At 37.9% G+C, this 20,310-nt stretch overlaps 1 protein-coding gene across 2 annotated transcripts; it reads left to right on the top strand.

Moving 5' to 3' along the window:
* On the top strand, positions 1-19,453 carry LOC148861577 (dynein beta chain, ciliary protein). Of its 2 annotated transcripts, XM_088985096.1 has the most exons (4): positions 1-180; positions 272-549; positions 2,213-2,337; positions 18,899-19,453. In XM_088985096.1, exons 2-4 carry the CDS (start codon positions 372-374, stop codon positions 19,181-19,183), a joined length of 588 nt encoding a protein of 195 aa, XP_088841222.1. In that variant the 5' UTR covers positions 1-180; positions 272-371; the 3' UTR covers positions 19,184-19,453. The 2 variants fall into 2 exon arrangements, with proteins under 2 accessions (XP_088841222.1, XP_088841221.1); XM_088985095.1 differs by having other exon boundaries at positions 10-549.
* The last annotated feature ends 857 nt before the right edge of the window (positions 19,454-20,310 follow it).

The following is a 20,310-nucleotide window of genomic DNA, read 5'->3' as shown; positions in this document are numbered from 1 at the left end:
AAGCTAAGAAAAGACGTGGATTGAAGATGAAGAAGCTACGTGGAGACGGGCTTGCAAGTTGCAAGTTACAACCCCAATTTTAAATCTGTAATTCATAAAATTTTAAGCCATTAATCCATTATACGAGGAGATCAGTGCCCTGTTTTAGCGGTTTTTTCTCCCTCCACGCTCCAAAACCAGGTTAGCACTTAGCACTAGCATTGCCCTTTCTCCGCACCACAGGCAGAAGCAGAACCCTAATTGACGCTAATTTGATTCAATTCAATTTCAGTTATTTAACACACAGACACTCGCGTAGATAGTCCATGTACCCATGCGGTTTATGCATCCGAGGCGTCAACTCTTAGTCGCTTTTCTATAAGGAAGACGAGATGGGACAGGCATTGCGTCGAGTCTCTGGACGAGCCCGGAGCTCGATCAAGGACCCTCCGGCGGCATCGTCGTCACACGTCAAGAACGTCGAGAGGCGGTCCCCGGCGGTCTCCTTTGAGCCGACGCAGGATGCGAAGAACCGTGGGGAAGGTGGAGCCGGTGGTCCTACCGATTCCGGTGAGTGAGTTTCAGTGTGTATTGAGTTGCCGCAGTCCATCAATAATCAATTTGTATGATTACATTATTGAACGGAGTTATTCCTTCCACTTATAATCAATTCGACTGCTTGACGATTTTTCTCATCCTATATCCCCTTATTTTAATTGTTAAATAGTGGTCCGCTTTCAGTTTTTTGAGAGTCCCGTTCTTGGTATCTCCACTGTTGTTAAATAGCGGTCGGTTTTCAGTAATAAGCGCTTTCACAAGTAAAAGTATAGCTGAAGGTTGCAACAGACATCTAATTTACACATGTTACTTCCCCTGATGCAATGTGGCATCAAATGAATTTGGGCTCCGTCTTTTGATTCATGCTGGAAATGCCCATTTACACTTGAGCTTCTCACCTGAAAATATACCTGGGTATTGGGAGGTGTAAACACTCCTAACCTTGGGCTTTTTTTTTTTTGCAAGTGGCAACCCTCATATGCTCATGTCCTCATTCAGCTAGAATCTGTTAGGTATGATTGATGTGGTGTCCTGCTCTCTAGATGCTCTAAGTTCTTTTTTTTTTCGATGAATCTCTAGATGCTCTAAGTTCTTGCACTATAAGATTTATTCTTCGCATTGTATTATTTAAATCTCTTTTCCAGTCAGAAGTTCTATAGTCTATATTTCGGGTTGCATAGAGTTCCTTTTCCCGTTCCACCTTTTTCTGTGATTGACTACTTATTAGAATGTCTTACTAACGATTTCATGCCATCCCTATAAGCTTCTTCAAGAACAGGACATTGAATCCTGTTTCACCCATGATAAAGTGGATTAACAAAATAGGTTTGGTCTAGGCAATTCCATAGAGCTGGGATAGAGCTTGGTAGAACACAACTGTATGAGGAAGTCAATCACATTTGTTCTGTAATAGACTTTTAGCTTGTCATTTCCACTAGTATGATATTTGCAGTTGTTTATCTTATTAAGATATGATGTAGTGTCAACTTCCAAGTAAATGATCTTCAAATTGAAGAGGGGAAAATTTCAAAGTTCTGGCATTTATCCCTTGATGTAGCTTATCAAACTGTTTCTTGCAGATGTGACTCTCAAGCCAAGTCCATACTCAACTCAACAAAGCCTTTTCTCTACTATGACATCAACTAAATGAATCCTGCTCTGCCGTTCAACTCTATCAAGTGCCACATCCATTGTTAAGTTTTGATTTCCCAAATCTTTCTCACTACATCCGACCATGCCCTTTTTGGCCCAACCACTTGCAACATCTCACTTCTTACTGGTGTGTTTGCTGCTTGGTGGTCTTTTATGAGCATGCAGCAACATTTGCCTACTTTCACTCATTTTGTGACTCGTCAAGGCTACTCCTGAATTCCCATGAATGCATCAATTTCTAAACCTAATCCTTTCTGGTTTTAGCGCTGTCTTTATCAACATTTGCATCTCCGCCACACTTTTTAATCATTATTACCTAATTACAACCATTCTACTCCACACAGATTATGTATTAACCATTTTGAAATATTGGAGATTCAACCATTTTGAAATCATTTTGTAACACATAATACATTTTTCTCTGTATAAAGGAGGTGGATGTGTTTTACTTCCCTTCAGCATATTATGACTAAGAAATTCTACTAGATATTTTTTCTAATTGGTTTTGTCTTTCTGTTTTTAGATAATATCCCAAGGATTAATAGAGATAATGTCCTTGAAGAGAGAGATCCAGGATATGATGCCATGCTTAGTCAGATGGTGGGTAGAATTAGATCAAAACCTGGAGGAAAACTTGAAATGGGAGAGGTAAGGTTCTGAAACTTTCTGCTGTATATTTTCTCAGTCACTAAACTCTTGATTTTAGTGACTAGAAAAGTGCAAGGCTTCTAAACTCTATTTGGTTGGTTCTGATAAATTTATTAAACTGGACATACAGTGTAGTTTCGTGGTACTATAACGACTGCTAAAGTTAAAAGTAGTATTTCTATTACTTTTCTCTTCATGAAAATACGAGGTCTTCTTCTTATGAATGGTATTATGAATTGAGTATACTCCTGTGGTGCTACTTTTTCTTTTGATGAATCTATGATTCTATTACTATTTTCATTAGTTTTATATCAATCTTGACTGAGAAAAGACTGAAAAAACATGTGGTTTTATATATATCATTATTTTTAAACATTAAATTATATCAAAAAAGATTTTTAAACTCTTTGATAACATCCACATACCACAAATGATCTTGCTTCTTGAGTTTCTTTATGGTAACCACTAGCTACCATTTCCTCTTTGTAATCAAGGCTCTTATGAGCATTTTTCTCATTGGACTTATGGAATATGGCTCCTATTGAGGCATTTAGTGTACTCCTTTCATTTATTGCAAACTGGTTAATAAAGGACCAAAAGGCGATAAGTAATGCTCATATTCTTTTCCTGTGAACTGTGATGCTCTGGTTTTTGCTGGTTTAGCTAACTTATACTTTTATTCTCCCTTGGTATTTGGTTTTTACATGCAATTTAGCATGTGAGCATTACATGCGGACCTTGGCTTCACTGTAAGAAAGGGGCCATTACCTGTTGTTGGTCCTAACTATCTGTCGTCTTAGAGGGATGGGTTGTGGACCTAACCTCTGTTTTGTTTTGTTTTTTTTTTACATGAAGTGTCTACTCTCAGACTTGAATTTACATCCTGAAACTTGTCAGCCTGAGTTTTTTTCCATAATACCAAAGAAATGACCCCTCTTGGCTTCACTTCATCAATGGTCCCTTAATTTATTAAACCGGCAGGTCCTTTTGAAGCTGTCTGGTTATGGTCCATCATGACTTAAAAATCCGTAAGGTTATATTTCTTAAACTACCTATTTCTCCTGTTGTTCCTCTTCTCAAATAGTGATTCTAAGTAGCTTGTACTTCACTGCTTTCACATGTTTTCTTTTCCTATTTTAGCATTTGGTTATCTGGCATTGTTTCTGGTTTTTCTTCTTAATGGATAGTTGTGTCCTGGGTCAACAGTTTAATTGGCTGGCCAATAGTAGAGCCATCAACCAATTGGGTCTGGCCCAGGTTAGGGTAGACCAGGATCCAATCCAATAAGAAAACAAACAAACCTGACCCCAATCCAAATCCTATAGGGTCTATAAGTATTATACCCAGAACCAACCCTATTATTAATTAGGCTTTATGGCTTATTAGGTTTGACCTGATAAGACCCAATTGTACTTGACAAGCCTTTAGATTGGTATTTTGACAGTAAACCTACTAAATTTCTTGCTCTCTCTTCTCAAAATATTTTATATGCCCCCTATAAATGTTAATTGTAAACATCATATATAGTTATTACAAGTAAACCATGAGAAACATGTACAAAAATGTTGGGGTATCTTTATTATGTGTTATATATGCATTACGTAATCAGTTAGGGTCTTTTTTGGGTCAGAACATGTAAAACCTGTCTTAACCCAGTTTCAATAGGATGTTTGGAACTCAAATTGCAGATCCAGAACTGACCCTGTTAATAATCAAAGCTCAAGATACAGATTGATGCATATGGAGAAGCAAGGAAAGAATTCATAGAGAAACAAACCAATTCTCCATACGCCTCAGGGCATTTTGGGGGTGCCTTGCCTGGAACCTCCAGGCATACACCTCCCACGCCTTCTAAAACACTGATGATATGTATGTATGTGTATTCATATGCTAGTTTGTGGGCATGCTCATGTATATGTATATGCTTGCATTTGTATATGCATGCATTATATATCTATTATGTGTAAATGTATTAGTGTGTAATAATAAAATGTAACATGTGAAAAAGTTTGAAAAATCTCTTTGTAAACCTGATTTTATACTGCTTATTGAATCTCATTACCTTTCTAGTTCTAAAAAAAAAGAAAGAAATATCAACATAAAAATATGCAAAAACATAGTAAATTTAAAAAAAAGACATTGTTTTTTTTTTGGGAAAGGTAAGGTAAATTTATTAAAATTAACTCAAAAAAAGTACAGAACAGGACCTGCCCATAAACAGGCAGGTCTGAAAGACTCCCACTACAGACGCCAGATTGATTGAGTTCTCAATAGATGAGTTACATTTGAGTTTCTGAATTCAGAAGTGACTGAGATCCAAGAAATCAGTTTACCAACAGCCAGCTGAACTATATCCTCTGCCCCTCTCACCTTTTGATTAAAAATTCTGTTGTTTCTCTTAGACCAAATGGCCCAAATCACAACTGCCGGAATAGTGGTCCATACCACTTTCCCTCTATTCTTCAAATTGCTGATTTTCCAATAGCAAAGTAACTCCTTAGTTGATTTGGGCATGACCCAACAAATCCCCATCGTCTTCAAGAAATAATGCCACACTGGGCAGCAAACGGGCAATGGATGCATAAATGGTCTGTAGTTTCCAGATGGTCGTCACATAGGACACAAGACTTATCCTGAATCTGCAGCCCTCTTCTTTCAAGATTGGTGTGGAACAGACATTTGTCCAAAGCCATAGTCCAGATAAGAAAATTAACTTTAGAAGGACAGATAGGATTCGAAATCTGTTTTGCAGGAAAACCTTCCACTGCCACTCTGCTACCAAATCAATTAGCCATTGTTTTGACTGAAAAAATACCATCTTTGAACCAATTCCAAATCCACTGGTCATCTTGATTATGGCCAAAGATTTGAGCCTGTAGAGTTTCCAACAGATTTGAAGCTTCTTGTATTTCCCAGTCAAAAAGACCTCTTCTGAACTGAGGAGCCCAAACCACTTCATTACCCAAAATTGAGTAAGAATCAGCAACCGAGACATCCTGGTTGGAGGCACACTGGCAAATAAGAAAATAAAGAGAAGAGGAGAAAGGGGATCTCCCTGTCTTAACCCTCTAGAGCTCTCAAAAAAGCCTGCAGATTGATTATTGATCAGAATAGAAAATCTAGGGGAAGAGACACAAACTTTCATCCAATTCTTCCACTTTTGTCCAGAGTTCATCTTTTCCAAGACTTTGTCTAAACAATTCCAGTTAACATGGTCATAGGCTTTTTCAATATCTAGTTTGTAAACCAAACCCGGACATCCCTCTCTCATCCTTGAATCCAACAGCTCATTTGCAATAAGAACTGAGTCAATCATTTGCCTACCCAGCACAAAAGCACTTTGATTTTTAGAGATCACACTGCCCAAAACTCCTTTCATCCTTTCAGCTAGGACTTTAGCCACAATCTTATAAAAGCTATTCAGAAGGCTAATTGGTCTGAAATCTTTGACATGAACTGCCCCTTCAATTTTAGGAATGAGAGTAATAAAGACATTGTTCAGGCTCTTTTGAAGGGATGCATTAGAATGGAATGACTGGAAGGCATTTAAGATATACTGCTTCACAAAATCCCAGCACTTAACATAAAATAAATTGGAGAAGCCATCTGGGTCAGGAGATTTCTCATTGTCCAAGCTGCTGATTGCCATCTTGATCTCCTCTTTAGAAAAAGGTTTTTCAAGATAAATCCGTTGATCTTCACTAAGCCTTTTAAATGTGAGATCAATGGGAAAAAGGTCTATATTTCCAGTTCTCCTTATAGAGTTTTTTGTAGAAAGAGGTAGCAATTACCTTGATTTCAGTATCTGTATCACCCACCTTATCATCTCAAATAAGCTTGTTGATAGTGGAAAGTTTGTTCTTTACATTTGCCAGTTTGTGAAAGTAGTGAGTGTTCCTATCTCCCGCTTTCAGCCATTCAGATTTTGCTCTTTGTCTCCATTTTAATTCTTCTTTGACTGCCAACTTGTCAAAAATTGCCTTCGTTTGAATTCTCTTCAGCTTGAGCTCTTCAGAAATTGGACCAACTTCTTCTGCTCTATCAATTTCAGCAATAAGACCTAGACAGGCCTTCTTCTCTGTTTCAGCATTCAAATTATTTTCCACTTTCCAAATTTTCAGCCTCTCTTTAACAGCCCTCAGCTTATTAGCTAAAATAAAGGAACTTGACCCTTTGGCTTGCACTTCATGCCAAAAGGATTCCAAAAGGGACAGAAAACTTGTCTCTTCAAACCAAGCATTCTCAAACTTGAAAAGACTTTTAAACCTGTTCCTGCTTCCAAAAATGAGCTGAATTGGAGTGTGATCTGAGATAGGTCTCGGCAGAATTATTTGCTTGAAATCTGAAAAGAGATCATCCCAGTTTTCAGAAACCAGAAATCTATCAAGTCTGACAAGAGTTGGGTTGTCTTTATTGTTGGTCCAAGTGAAACTTCCCCTGACGAGAGGAAGATCCATCAGCTCTAAGTTGTTAACAAATTCAGCAAAAAGACCCATACCCCTTGATCTCCTACTCCTGATGTTTTTCTCTTCAACTGATAAAATAATGTTGAAATCCCCACCAATAACCCACGGCAGAGAAGAAGAACCTCTCACTGCTTCAAGCTGTTCCAAAAAGATGCCTTTGAGATTTGTTTCAGTAGGGCCATACACATTAGTAACTTGGAAAGTATTCTCATTAGCCAGCATCATAACCATAGAGATGGAAAAGGAATCCACCCTGCATGAAATAAGTCTACACACAGTAGGGTCCCAAAGAGTGATCAAACCCCCAGCACTACCCCTTCCGCCTTCGCTCTACATCTCACATGATCCTCCCCCCAGATGCTCCTCACAGTTCCAGCATCCAAACATTCCAGCTTTGTCTCCTGAAGAAAAACAATTTGAGATTTTGCTTTTTTGATAACCTCACACACAACTAACCTCCTCCTACCCGAACCCAACCCTCTGACATTCCAAGATAAAATCTTCAAATCCATAAAAAACTCTACAAAAAGAACCCAACCCTTTTTTCTTCCTACTTCTTATTGATTCTTACCCCCCTTTCGTAGCTTCCCGTCCTGTCATTTAAGCTCCAGATCAGCCTCATCATTTCTTTGTTTTTTCTTGAGGTATTACTCTCCTTCTTCGCAGCTAACTTTCCCCTTTCCATAAGAATTCTACGCTCGATCCCTTCCAAAAATTTCACAGTTTCTTCCTCCAGCCCATCAAGAGACACACCCAAAAACTTCCCCAACCCCAATAATTTTGATGAGACCCAGGAAGAGGAAGACCCCGCCATACCAACCTTACCTCCCAGAGTCGCTAGCTCTGTTTCTTTGCCATCCAAGCCTGTTGCTGGGAATTGTTCTGTTCCTTGTAGGTTGTCTTTGTGGGTTGTGGCCGGAGTAGATGTCTCCTCCCCTGTAAGGCCGATGGTTGACTAGGAGTTAGACTTGCTGTCTCTAAAGATTGCCGCCATTGTTGACTAGGAGAAATATATACCACCGCATTGTCTTCAGAATGCTCCAACGATAAGGCACGGAATCTAGATCCTTGTTCAACTGGTGTAGAAAAAAGCCCAGAACTTCTCAGAGCATGACTAAGCTATTGAGGCCCAAGAAAAAATTGGTCATTGACCTTTTGATTCCACTGGTGAGGTTTGGGTTCGCTCCTGGTCTTTCTGATAGAATTTTCTTTATTATCCTGCTGCGAATGTGAGGTAGAGCCCAGAAAACCCAAGTTACGGTTCTGGGTATGCTCCTGATTGTCTGAGCGGACTGGGAGGTCTTCAACAGCCATCTGTTTTTCCTCTTCTGACACAGCCAATCTGTTCACCACCTGCTTTCTTTGTAACTCCTCAATACATTCTTTGATGAGATTTTTTAGTTGATCCACCGCCAGCACTCCCCTCTCCTGTACAGGTTCCAACATTTGAATCTCCCCAACTCTAGGTCTTCTCGAAGCATTCTCCCTATCATCCATTTGAGTATGATTCTGACAGTCAGTATTCCCTCTCTCTTCATCATCTACTTCCTCCCGAACGCCGTAAACCGACCGATGGGCAACTTGGCATCTCCCTGGGGCTGACATGGGGACAGAAATTGTCACTTCCCTTTCTCGCTCTTTGGAAGACTGGCTCTCCTCGACGTCTTCAATGATGAAGGTTTTAGAATCCTCCTTATCCTCCCCTATCTTCAGAGGATTCCATCTTCTAGCCGATGGAAGGATCTCCTGCCAGATTCTGACTGTAAAGGGAACCTCTCTCGCCACCACTTCCACACAATTGGGTATATGTCCACCGCCTCGAACCTTCATTCTAACCCACTCACAAGTTTCCAGTTCCATCGGAGAATCATCATTCTCCAAAAAACCCCCACATCTATCCCCAATCGCCTTTATCATGCTTGGGTACCAGAGGATTAGAGGAAGGCCAAAAACCCTAATCCATGTTGGGTTGTCTTGAATAGAATCGTTCTCCATTTCTGGGTAAAAACATCCGGCACTAGCCCCCCACAAGTCAAGAAAGAGTTGGTTTCCCCCCAACCTCCAAGGGCCATTTCTGAGGATCCAACCAGCATCTTCTTTAGAAGGGAGAATGAAAAGAAAGAGGGCATCCGCCATCTTCTTCACCTTTGTACCGCCTACCACCCACCTCCCTCCAAACCCTCCTCACCCAGTCCCCGACTTCCCTCACTCCCACTCCCCATTGAAATCTCCCCAACAAACAGCCCCTAAGGAACTCCTACTTGGTTTTCTTTATAGCCAGTGGCAGATCTATATAGAAATCAGTGTGGTCAATTGCCCCCACTAATATTTGAAAAATGTTTTATATAGTTATGAAAATTATGAAGAGATTTAATTTAATTTAATTTATTTTACAATTGCCCCCACTCAGAAAAGGGGGTCAAATAACATTTGGCTTCTTAAATATAAGGGGTCATTTTTTTAGAGGTGAATAGGTAAGAAATAAAGAAAAAATATACAAGAATGACACCTATGTCTCTATATATTCCATATTGACCAAGTTATGCGGTTTGGGATTTAGGGTTTTAACTTTTACGTTTTTTCTGTCCTTTTGTTTTTTCCCCATTTCACATCCCTCGACAACTCAATCTCATCTATCTACTTCATCTTCTCAAACCTAGAGATGACAATTTTCCTTGTCCCTATTGGGCATCCATCCTATCATTGGATACCCTGCCCCCATTGATCAAAGGTTCTAGATCTGCAACTGTTTGAAGTAATGTAAGTATTAGCCTTTTAAGTGTTTGTGGATATTATAAATGAAGAAGCAAAACATGGTTAGGTCATTCAGAATTCCCTGGGTCACAGAAAGCAGTAAATCTCAAATGGATCATCCTGGGCAATCTGGTTTTGTTGAATATGACATCTAATGACGAAACCAAACTAGATTGAGGGCAAGGTCCTGGGATTTTATAACTCTTTTCAGTCTTTTGTAGGAGCATCATCCAGGGGTTTGTGATTGTGGTTAAAGGAGCTTTTATTGAACCTGCTTATAGCCATTCTCTTCCTTTCTTTCTTTCTCTTTTTTAACCATGAAACCTAAACTTAACTCTGCTTCCAATTTGTCTGGTAGTATTGTGATTCTTTATGCTGTGCAAGGCATGAAATTGGACTACTTCTCTTTCCATTTATGCTGGTAATAAAGTTCTTGTTTAGAAAATCTCACTGGATCTCTTCCTGATCAGATCTGATAAATGGAAATATAAGTTCTCATTTTTGTTACTGAGTTACTTTCCTTCTTTCTTTTGTAGAACCAAGCTGATTCAAAACTTTGGTTCTAAATGACAATGCTAAAGTCAAAAGTGCCACTAACCAAATTCTTGAGGAAGCTGGTAGTTGTGTCGATGTAGGACAACTCTGTCTTAAGTTGCCCTTTTCCTTAGATAAGGAATGACAACTAAGCTAAATGTTCAAATGAGGTAAAGATTTAAAAAGTTCTAAATGGCTGAGAATTAAAACTTATTGACTAGTATTTCAAATATGCAAAGGTGGTGTTGTCTAATAGAAAGACTAGATCATTGAATGACAAACTAGGTTAAGAAGTGGTTGGGCTATATGGCTATCTGGGGGGTCCTGGGAGCAAGGTTCAAAATTTCGACATGATACAACCTGTATTGGGTGCATCGCATCATATCGTTGGGTGCTCGAAACATCAAATATAACCCTTTGGCCATTTTACCTATTTCAGGTGGTAGACAGACCTAAGGCCTACCCCTGACCTATTTTTGAAAAAAAAAAAAAACTAAAAGAGAAAGACACGCGTTAGGTGCAAAATACCAAGAGCACATTTCCTGCAACCTCCAATTCAGGACAAGCCCGAGACCCCCTGGTGAGTTTTGAACACGCCAGTGCTTTAATCTGTCACCGGTTTGACGTGATGTTTTGTCTTTTTCACTGAACACTGGTGTGTTCAAAAATCACTGGGGGGTCTCGAGTTTATCCTGCGACAGGGTTGCAGGAAATGTGTTATTCAAAATACCTATACACCCCTTTCAGCGTATCGAGGTGTATCAATACTTTGGAACTTTGCCTGGGAGGGTATGAAGTGGTCAATAGAAAATAAATTGAGAAGATTCAAAATTTAAGCAAGGAAAACTAAGGTTTGAAGTAAAGAATGCTGTACATTCTATGTATCATATGTAATCATTCATTCTTTGATTATTAATAAAAGTTATTTTAACTATCAAAAATAAAAGAATTTAGATATTAAACTCAGGAAGAAAGAAATTCATTAAAAAAATCAGGAAGATAGAAATTCATCAAAAAAATCAGGAAGAAAGAAATGCTAGACTATTCTAGAATTAAACAAAATCCTCTTAAGAAATAAATGAGCTGCCCAATATTAGAGTAATTCACTAGGTACAGAACTTTTAAAGGAAGTGGGTTAGGGATGATCGTTAACCAGGCCAGGCCCAGGCCACAGTTTTTGATAGGGGTGCAAGAGCACCCTGGGGCTGGGACTCTGGGCCTATAATATATTTCCATACCTGCTTTGTGCGCCCAGGCTGGGCCAGGCACCTGGTCTTGCCTGCATAAACCATTGAGGCATTTAATCTATGGAAACATAAACTAAACTCTAGATTAATGTTTAGTGTATATATATATATATATGTGTGTGTATTTATGTATGTATGTATGTATGTATGTATGTATGTATGTATAAAATCTTACTTTACCAATTGCCAACTTGTTATCATATTTCAAATCATTATAGATCCTCTAGTTAGAAATTTAAATGGAGTTAGAATTGTAAACCAACATTCTACACACATTTATATATTATGATGTACTACATTAAACCCAGGCCAGGCTGGTTTTTCCAAGTCTAAGGTTTTATTGCTGGGCCTACACTGTATTATGGTAAAGCCTGATATGGGCCTAGATCAGGCCAGGCTTGGATGAAAACCTTATATCTAGGTTGCAAATTTTTGGGCTGGACAGGTTGAGCAATTCAGGGTGGGATGGATATGATCCATGTGCCCTGCCCAATTACTAAGGAGTAGGGCACATGGATCACATCCTCTATTTGTAGGGCAGAGGCAATCTTCTTGTGATCTCCTGTAGAACTCCATCAAAATAGATGCAAATGGATGTTCTGTAGGCAACCTGGGACCATATATAGGAGCATTTGGAAACAGGGAGGGATTCTAACATACTTGCAACTGATAGGTACAAGGTTCAGAAAAGGCCAAGATCTTATTATGCATCTAGGGACCAAATTGTTAGTCTCAATGGACTACCAGAGTGCATGTATCAAGGGAAGATATCAGCTTCTGATATGGTGGATCTAGGGATCCTTAGAGATTATGCTATCAGTTTAAATGTTTGATATGTAGAGTGAAGCCCTTGTCCATTATATTCTTAGATCACCCAGTTTGACCGCTTATAATCTAGTGTCAGGGGACTCTGTTGAGAAATTAGCTATGTTTGATATGTAGAGTGAAGCCCTTGTCCATTATTTTCTTAGGTTGGCTAATTTGATTGCTTATAATCTAGTATCGGAGGGATCTGTTGAGAAATTAGCTCTTTCGGTAATTCTCATTGCTATGTCCTAAGCTTCCCTCAATTCTTATCTTTTTTGCGTCAAGTCATTGTCTTTCTACTTATGTTTGTTCTTTTTTTTTTTTTTAAATTCAATATAATACACTTACTGCTAACAGTAAAAATTGACGATAGTGATTTCTTTCGCAGACCTATTTGTAATCTGTAAATTGGCTTTAAATTTCTCAAATCACAATATGGATCTCATGATTTTTAGCCCATTTCATAGAGAAACTGAATAGGCTTTCTAATGGCACCAGAGTAAGGTAATTGAAGACTTTGGTGGCACAGATTAGCTTGGTCACTCAGCGACAAACTGTTGGTTGATTTGCCTCATTCTTTTAAGTGATTGGATACTTTTTTTATGAACTTTGATTGTGACTAGAGGGACAAACTGCTGGATCCATTTTCCTTACCCCCACCCCCAGCTTAAAAGAAAGACAAGTTTAGATGAAGTGCTTCTTGATTGCAGCAATACTTTGTCTTTTTTCTTCTTCTATTTGTTTACAGGTAGTGATTTCTCTCATCATTCTCTAGTTTATGCATCTCTTCCTTTTCTTTGTTGATTTCTTTTTGAACTTCCATTTCATTTCTTGGATCTTTCCACCTTTATCAGATACAATGTTCAGAATCCATTGCAGAAACTTGGAATGGAATTAAGAACATTGAATGAATTTGTGCTCCATATGATAACTAGTGGAGAGGCTCTGCGTTGCAGGGCTTGCAAAAGCTAAATTATTGTATAGAAAAAGATGAATTTGCAAAAGGTAATTTTTTTAATTAAAGGTTGTTAGGAAAAAAGATTTACTTAAAATAAGTAGAAATTTATGGATAATAATATATTTAATTTAATTAATTTAAATAATAAATAAATAAATAAAATTTTCAGTTTTGAAATCAATTTAATATAAATAAATCAATTTTGTTGTTAAATAAAGAAATACAAATATTTTTTCTCAATTTCCTAGTCGGGCTTTAGACTTTATATGGGGTTAGGCTTGGGCTCAAGATCTAGGCCCGATGGTTCGATTCTGCTAAGGCTTGGGCCTAAATATGTTCCGTCGATATAAAGGCAAAGCCTAGCGTGGCCTATGAATAGGTTTAATCCCAACCCCGGGGGTAGAGACAAGGGGGCCCCAAGGAGCCATGACCCCCTATAACCCAACAAATCTCCACTCTTCATCTATATTTCCCCCCTCCCCCACTCCCCACCCCAATGGTTGCCCCCCAATGGCCATCCATATTTATTCCCCCTACCTCACAATTCACTTAGATTTTGGCACCCCTCATAAAAAGTTCCTAGCTTTGCTCTTGCCCATCCTAGACCTAACCTATTGATAGCACTAAATTACCCCCCAATCCACTTAGATTTTAATGCCCCTCATAAAAAAATTCCTAGCTTCGTCCCTGCCCAACATAGACCTAACCTATTGATAGACCTAAATTCAAGGTTTTTAAAACCAGACCAGACAAGGAATCATTTTGGGGTTCGGTTCCCGGGTCGAATGGTCTGACCGTCTGGTCTGAATGGATAGCCCTTTCAAACAAAAAATAAAAACCCAAAAAACGACCAAAAACCATTCCCAGGTTGAACAGTTTGACGGTCCGACTGCCCAGGTTAGTGGTTCATTGACCGAATCAACGATTTTTTGGCCAAAAAGCGGTTTTGGGTTTAAACGGAACCGTTCAGGTGGTTGGTTCCTAGTTTTTCTGGTTCGATTGTCCGGTTCTGAAAACATTGCCTAAATTATTAGGCTCAAGGAAAAAGAGAAATAATTTGTTAGTAAAATAAATTATTAATTAATTGAATAATTTAGTAAATTAAATAAATAGAAATCTATGGATAATAATTTACTTGTTTTTTGTAAAATAAATAAATCAATTATTTAATGTAATGAACTATATAAGTAAATATTCATTTATTATTAGGACATGATTGGTCCAAGTTATCTAGAGCTAAACCCGACCCATCGACAACCCTAAATATTGGGTGCATGTTGAATTAAATAAATAAAAAATTATGGATAATAATATATTTAATTTAATAAAATAAAACAATAAATAAATAAATAAAATTTTCACTTTTGAAGTCAATTTAATATAAATATATCAATTTTGTTGTTAAATAAAGATTACAAATCTTTTTTTTTTCTCAATTTCTTGGTTGGGCTAGGGGTTTATATGGGGGGTCAAACTCGGGCTCAAGATCTAGGCCTGATGGTCGGGTCATGCTTAGGCTTAAGCCTGAATATGTTTTGCTGATATAAAGGCGGCAAAGCCTAGTGTGGCCTGTGAATAGGTTTAATCCCAACCTTAGGAGTGGAGCCCAGGGAGCCATGGCCCCCCTATGGCCCAGCAAATCCCCACTCTTCATGTATATTTTCCCCCTCCACTCCCCACCCCAATGGGTCCCCCCCCCACCCCCCCCACCCCCAATGTCAAATCTCCTTTATTCTATTGATTTATAAATATTTATTTATTTTTATTAAATAAATAAATGCTTAGATAATAATTAAAAAAATAAATGTCTATTAAAGTCTTTCTCTCAATGTTAAATTTCCTTTACTTTATTGATTTATAAATAATTTATTTACTTTTATTAAATAAATAAATGCTTAGATAATAATAATAAATTAAATAAATCATTTTCTATTAAAATCTTTCTCTCAATGTCAAATCTCCTTTATTTTACTGATTTATAAATAATTTATTTAATTATATTAAATAAATAAATGCTTAGATAATAATAAAAAATAAATAAAAGTTGAGATAAAGAATAGGAGAAGAGAGAGAGAATTAGGTGAGAGAAGAGGGATTTCATTTTATTTCATAGGATGGCATAATTGTAAATAATAATAAAATAAATAAATGCTTAGATAATAATAAAAAAATAAATGAATAAATAAAAAATGAGATAAAGAATAGGAGCTTAGGAGGAGAGAGAATTAGGTGAGAGAGAAGAGGGATGGCATTTTATTTTATAGGATGTCAAAATCGTAAATAATTAAATATGGCACTCTTGTAATTTTCAAATATCATAGAGGGCGGATTTTAGAATTTGGACACCTACCCCCAATGGCATCTTTTCTTGTGGTTCCTTCTTTAAAGTCTTGAAGTCAGTCCACCAGTCCTACTTTCCCCCCTTCCCTGTTGATGAGGTTTGGTGCAGAGCAATACCTCCTAGGGTTGGTAGTTTTTGTTGGAAAGCCTATCTGGAAAGAATCAACACGGGTGATCTATTCCAAAAGAAGAGACCCAATACTTGCTTGTGACCTCATTGGTGTGTTCTTTGTAAAGCGGATGGGAAGACTGGTTTTCACCTACTGGTGTCTTGCCATCTTGCAAGGTCAATTTGGGATTGGGCTTTCTCCCTATTTGGATGTAGCTGGAATCCTCCATTAGACTTGTAGGGCCTTTTTTCCCTTTTTTCAGGTGGCGGATAAAAAGGGGAAGGACCATGTGGAGAGGACTAAGGACTGCAGTATGTTGGACACTTTGGGAAGAAATCTTTGGAGCTATTCACAGAGGGCTAAGAGAGGAGCAGCAGATCTGAGGGTTATCATACATATTAGGGTTGTACAGTGGCTGAAATCTTTGGAGCTATTCACAGATTACACTGTGGATGACATGTTGAGGAAGTGGGGTGAAATTGCAAATTGCACACAGACCAAGCCAGTAATGAGTATGTCTTGGACCCCTCCACCTATTGGATTCTTGAAATTAAACTTTGATGGGTGTAGTAGGGGAAATCTGGGATGATCGGGGTTGGGGGTGTTTTTAGGGATGAGAATGGGGTCATTTCTGCCATGTTCTCAAGCCCAATTGAGGTGGGTGACTCCCTTAGAGCTGAGATTTTTGCAGTTATGGAAGGGGTCCAAAAAGCTAAGGAGTTGAACATCAAGAAACTCATAATTGAAGGGGATTCAGAGATGGTGATAGGGTGGCTGACTAAAGATAACAATGGCTTATGGAAGTACAACAATGAGAGGAGGAAATTTAAGTGGCTGGTGCGGGAAATGGAAGTTAAGATATGCTGGGTTAAAAGATCGGCTAATTCCCTAGTTGATGGTTTAGCTAAACAATGGGTAGAAAGGGATTCACTGTTTTGGGCTAAGCTATAACTTTAGTGTTTTTTCCTTTTCTTGAGGTCCTTTGTTGCTCTTGGAAGATAAGTGTGTTTGGCTTCCTCTTGTAAATCTTCTATTGATGATTTAATGAAAGTGTTATAGATCCAAATATATATATATATCATAGAGTCAAATAAATTGGAAAGTTTGTCTTATATGTGGTAGTCTTGCAATTTTCGAATACCATAGAGGCAATTACAAGTCAGTTACATTGATAAAAAAAAAACAAGTCAATTACATAAGAAGGTTTATCTTTATGTGGCATTTCCTGTAATTTCAAAGGAAAAAAGGCAAAAGTTACTGTTAGATTCTATTTCTTGCATCCTCAGGCTTTCCTTCGTACACATTTCAGCTTAATATATTTATATAGATACTTAAATACTTGTGGCTAATCAAATCTCTCTCTCTCTGTACACACAATGACTTGTCAAATAGGGACCTGTAATGGTAGGTTGAAAAGCATGAGAAGACAGGTTCAAGTGCAAGAGCAGCCCCTTGGTGCATAAACATGTCAAAGGTTAGGTCTCTATCCAGTCTGTCCCTTCCTAGACCCCAGATAGTTAGGACCAACATTAGGTAACAGCCTTTTTTTAGTGATTTGTGAAATCTTTAGCATGCGTAGTACAGCGGGACAAATAAGGGTCATCAAAATATTATTAGGGCGTGTCACCATTGAACTATGGGATCATGGTGCTGCAAATTGACTGGTTTGGACTTCTGTTGATCCTTCACATGACATTTGTAAATATGTTGAGCTCATTTTATTCGTATTCCATGTTCATCACATCTCTGTGTTGTAAAGAGGATGATGCATAGACTGTAAAATAGTTATTACATGGCTCAATTTGGAAATAGAACCACTTGGACATTCAAATTTATGGTAAGGGAAGCCAAAATGTTGGTCCCAGATTGGCTAATTCCCTTGCTGATAGTTTAGCAAGATTGGAGTCAATTGTGAAGGGCTCATTTGGGAAATGCTTGAGCCAGGGGTTCAAGTGTAACCGGTTATATTTTTGTACAAATTTCTGTGGTAGCTGTCTTTGTACCTTCCCTGCTATCTCTTTTGGACAGCTAGGATTCTTTACATATTAATAAAATTCTGTTATTCAAAAAAAAAAGGGAAAGAAAGAATAAAGAAGATGATTCATAGACATACTTTAAGCATTCAGTTTTAGAATCTTATCAAAGATGTAAACATGCTTCTTGGGATCACAGAAGTCCAAGATATGGTCCCATTATACTGCCCTTAAGAGAATCTGAAAAAGAAATTTACCTACTACCCCCAATTTGTATTGACATTATTCATCTTATTGACTTATCCATAGTTTATCAAATTCTATTCAATGCTGCTTTCAATGACAATAAGCAACTCTACCATTTCAAAGCACTCTACCAGTTGAGGCCTCAATTTAGACAAGACTTCTTACCTTGTCATTTTGTTTTAGAAAGCATTCTGCAGGACAAACTTGCTCTGATATCAGTAAATGAGGTAGGTCAACCAAACTAAAGTTTCATTTTTCGAAGCGTGGTGTTGTTGCAATAAAAATCAAGATGCAAAGAATCTTTACTGGTGAAAATCCAGCTAGTCTACTAGATTCTGAACAGATTCAATAAGTTGCTGTTGGCTAACGTGGGGAACGAAGGCTGTACAGAACAACCAAGGATTAAATATGGATTGTGAAAATATAAATGAGACTCAAAATTAGATTTAGAGTCGACTAGTGAATTTTTTAGAAGATTTTTATTGTTGTAATAAAAAATTGAGTTGAAGAATCTCTGCTTATGAAAATTCAACTAATCTATTGGATGTCCAATGTATTCAATAAGCTGCTGTTGGCTAGTATGGGGAATAAAGGCTATACAGAACAACTGAGGACTGAACATTGAATGAAATAAATAGAAATAGGACTTAGAAATAAATGTTGAGTTGGCTAGTGAATCTTCAGGTGGATTCGGCAGCAGCTCAGTACTACTAGTCTACTAGAGATGCTAAAAAAAGGTTATTTCCAACCTGGGGGGGGGTCTGTTAATCCAAAAAATGAAGATGACTTGACTATCTGCCACATCAGATTTACCCATAGCAGCTAAAAACACACCAGATTATAACTTACAATTTATAGGTGTTCAAGAGCATAATGATTAATAAGGTCAACTTTTAAGTTTCAACTCATCATATTTTTCATAATGGGACTCGTGGAATGTTAATTCTCGGAATCATTATGTATAGTAAATGCAAGGACATGGTTCAAAGGTCTTTAATTTAGTTTAATTACTGCATGCTTATTATCATGCTCATAATTTTTTCTTAGAAACACAAGGAAAATATTACAATAATACTCTTATTCGTACTCTGTGAGTTGTTGGTTCATTTCTAGGATTTAAATGCAGCCATTTGTTGTGGAGAAGTATAACCGGCCCATGCCAAAGCTCCGGAATACAAAGCCAGACTCTGGTCGGTATGAGGAAAGGCCAGTTCCTGCGGGGACATTGAATGTGGCTCAGCTCCGACAGATCCTTCTCCTGCATCAAGGCAAAGCTGATGACCATGAGGGGCCCATGGATGCACACCAGATTGCTGAGAAGTTCCGAGTTGATGTTGTGCAGGTTCAGAGGATCTTGCAGTTTGTGTCGATCCCTCCAGAAGACGACAGAAAAACGAAAGACAAGCTCTGATGTTTTACCATGTTAGCTAACCTTCCTCTGTTGACAGTGATCCTCTCAGAGAGCCCCAGTGAGCCGGTGAGGAGTGTATTTTCAACTGGTTCAGTTGCTGGTATGTTTTTCCCCCAAAAATGTAGCAAAAGATGCACAGAATTCCCTCTCGTCAGGGGATATGAAAGTAGTGAGCTAAGAGTTTTGAACTGCGTCTTGGACATGTGATCTGGGACCCAAAAACGGTAGGAATCATAATCAATAAATGAGATTTATCTGTTCGAATAGAAACTGGGTGTGTGTCACTTTAACTTCTGGTATTGGGGTGTTCATCATTATCATAGCGGTGGCGGAAACTGGAAACATTCTGTCTGTTATTTTCCTTCTGAGGACTGCATATTGTTAACCTAAGGATACACAACACTGCCCCATCAAGGCCATAATCTATTATGGAAGGATCAATATAGCTGAAGCTGGCCACGCTTGCGATCATGGATGGAAGCGATCAATTGGCAATCATTTAGCAGCGGGATAGGGGTGCAAATGGATCATGATCAGATCTGAGATACGATCCTATCTGGTTGAATTCGGATCACCCCTGTTCGGGTCAGATGATAGGATCCAATCAGATTCGATCCTTCTATCCGATCGAGAAGTACCAATCCGATATATTTTATATATTTATAAGTATATAATACATATATATATATATATATATGTTATTTATTTATTTATAAATATATTGTTTATATTGTATTTTTATAAAATTGTAATATTATTTATTTTTTATAAAAACGTGTATATGTGAAGAAAATAATTAAAAAATTCTTATATTTTTTGTTTTTTCTTTAGTGAAATTGGTATATTTTATTTTTTAATGATTTATTAATTTTTAAAGAAAACAAATAGGATCGGATCAGATTTGAAGATCCGATTTATCATAGGATTCGAGTTCAAATCAAGGCCCATGAGATCAGATCGATTCTTTGGATCAGATTCGATCTAATATGAATAGTGTCATATTGGATTTGGATATGCCTGATTTGAATCTGATCCGCTCCATTTGCATCCCTCAGGAATCTTTTGGGAGTCCAAAGTTGGACGTTGTTGCCTAGAAACAAAGAGAAGGCTTTGGTGAATAATCCAAC

This window comes from Nelumbo lutea, chromosome 4 (assembly GCF_056320005.1).
Source record: "Nelumbo lutea isolate HS-2025 chromosome 4, American lotus-T2T, whole genome shotgun sequence".
Taxonomy (NCBI): domain Eukaryota; kingdom Viridiplantae; phylum Streptophyta; class Magnoliopsida; order Proteales; family Nelumbonaceae; genus Nelumbo; species Nelumbo lutea.
Note: the sequence above shows the minus strand (reverse complement) of the source record. Positions and strands in the feature narration are given on the sequence as shown.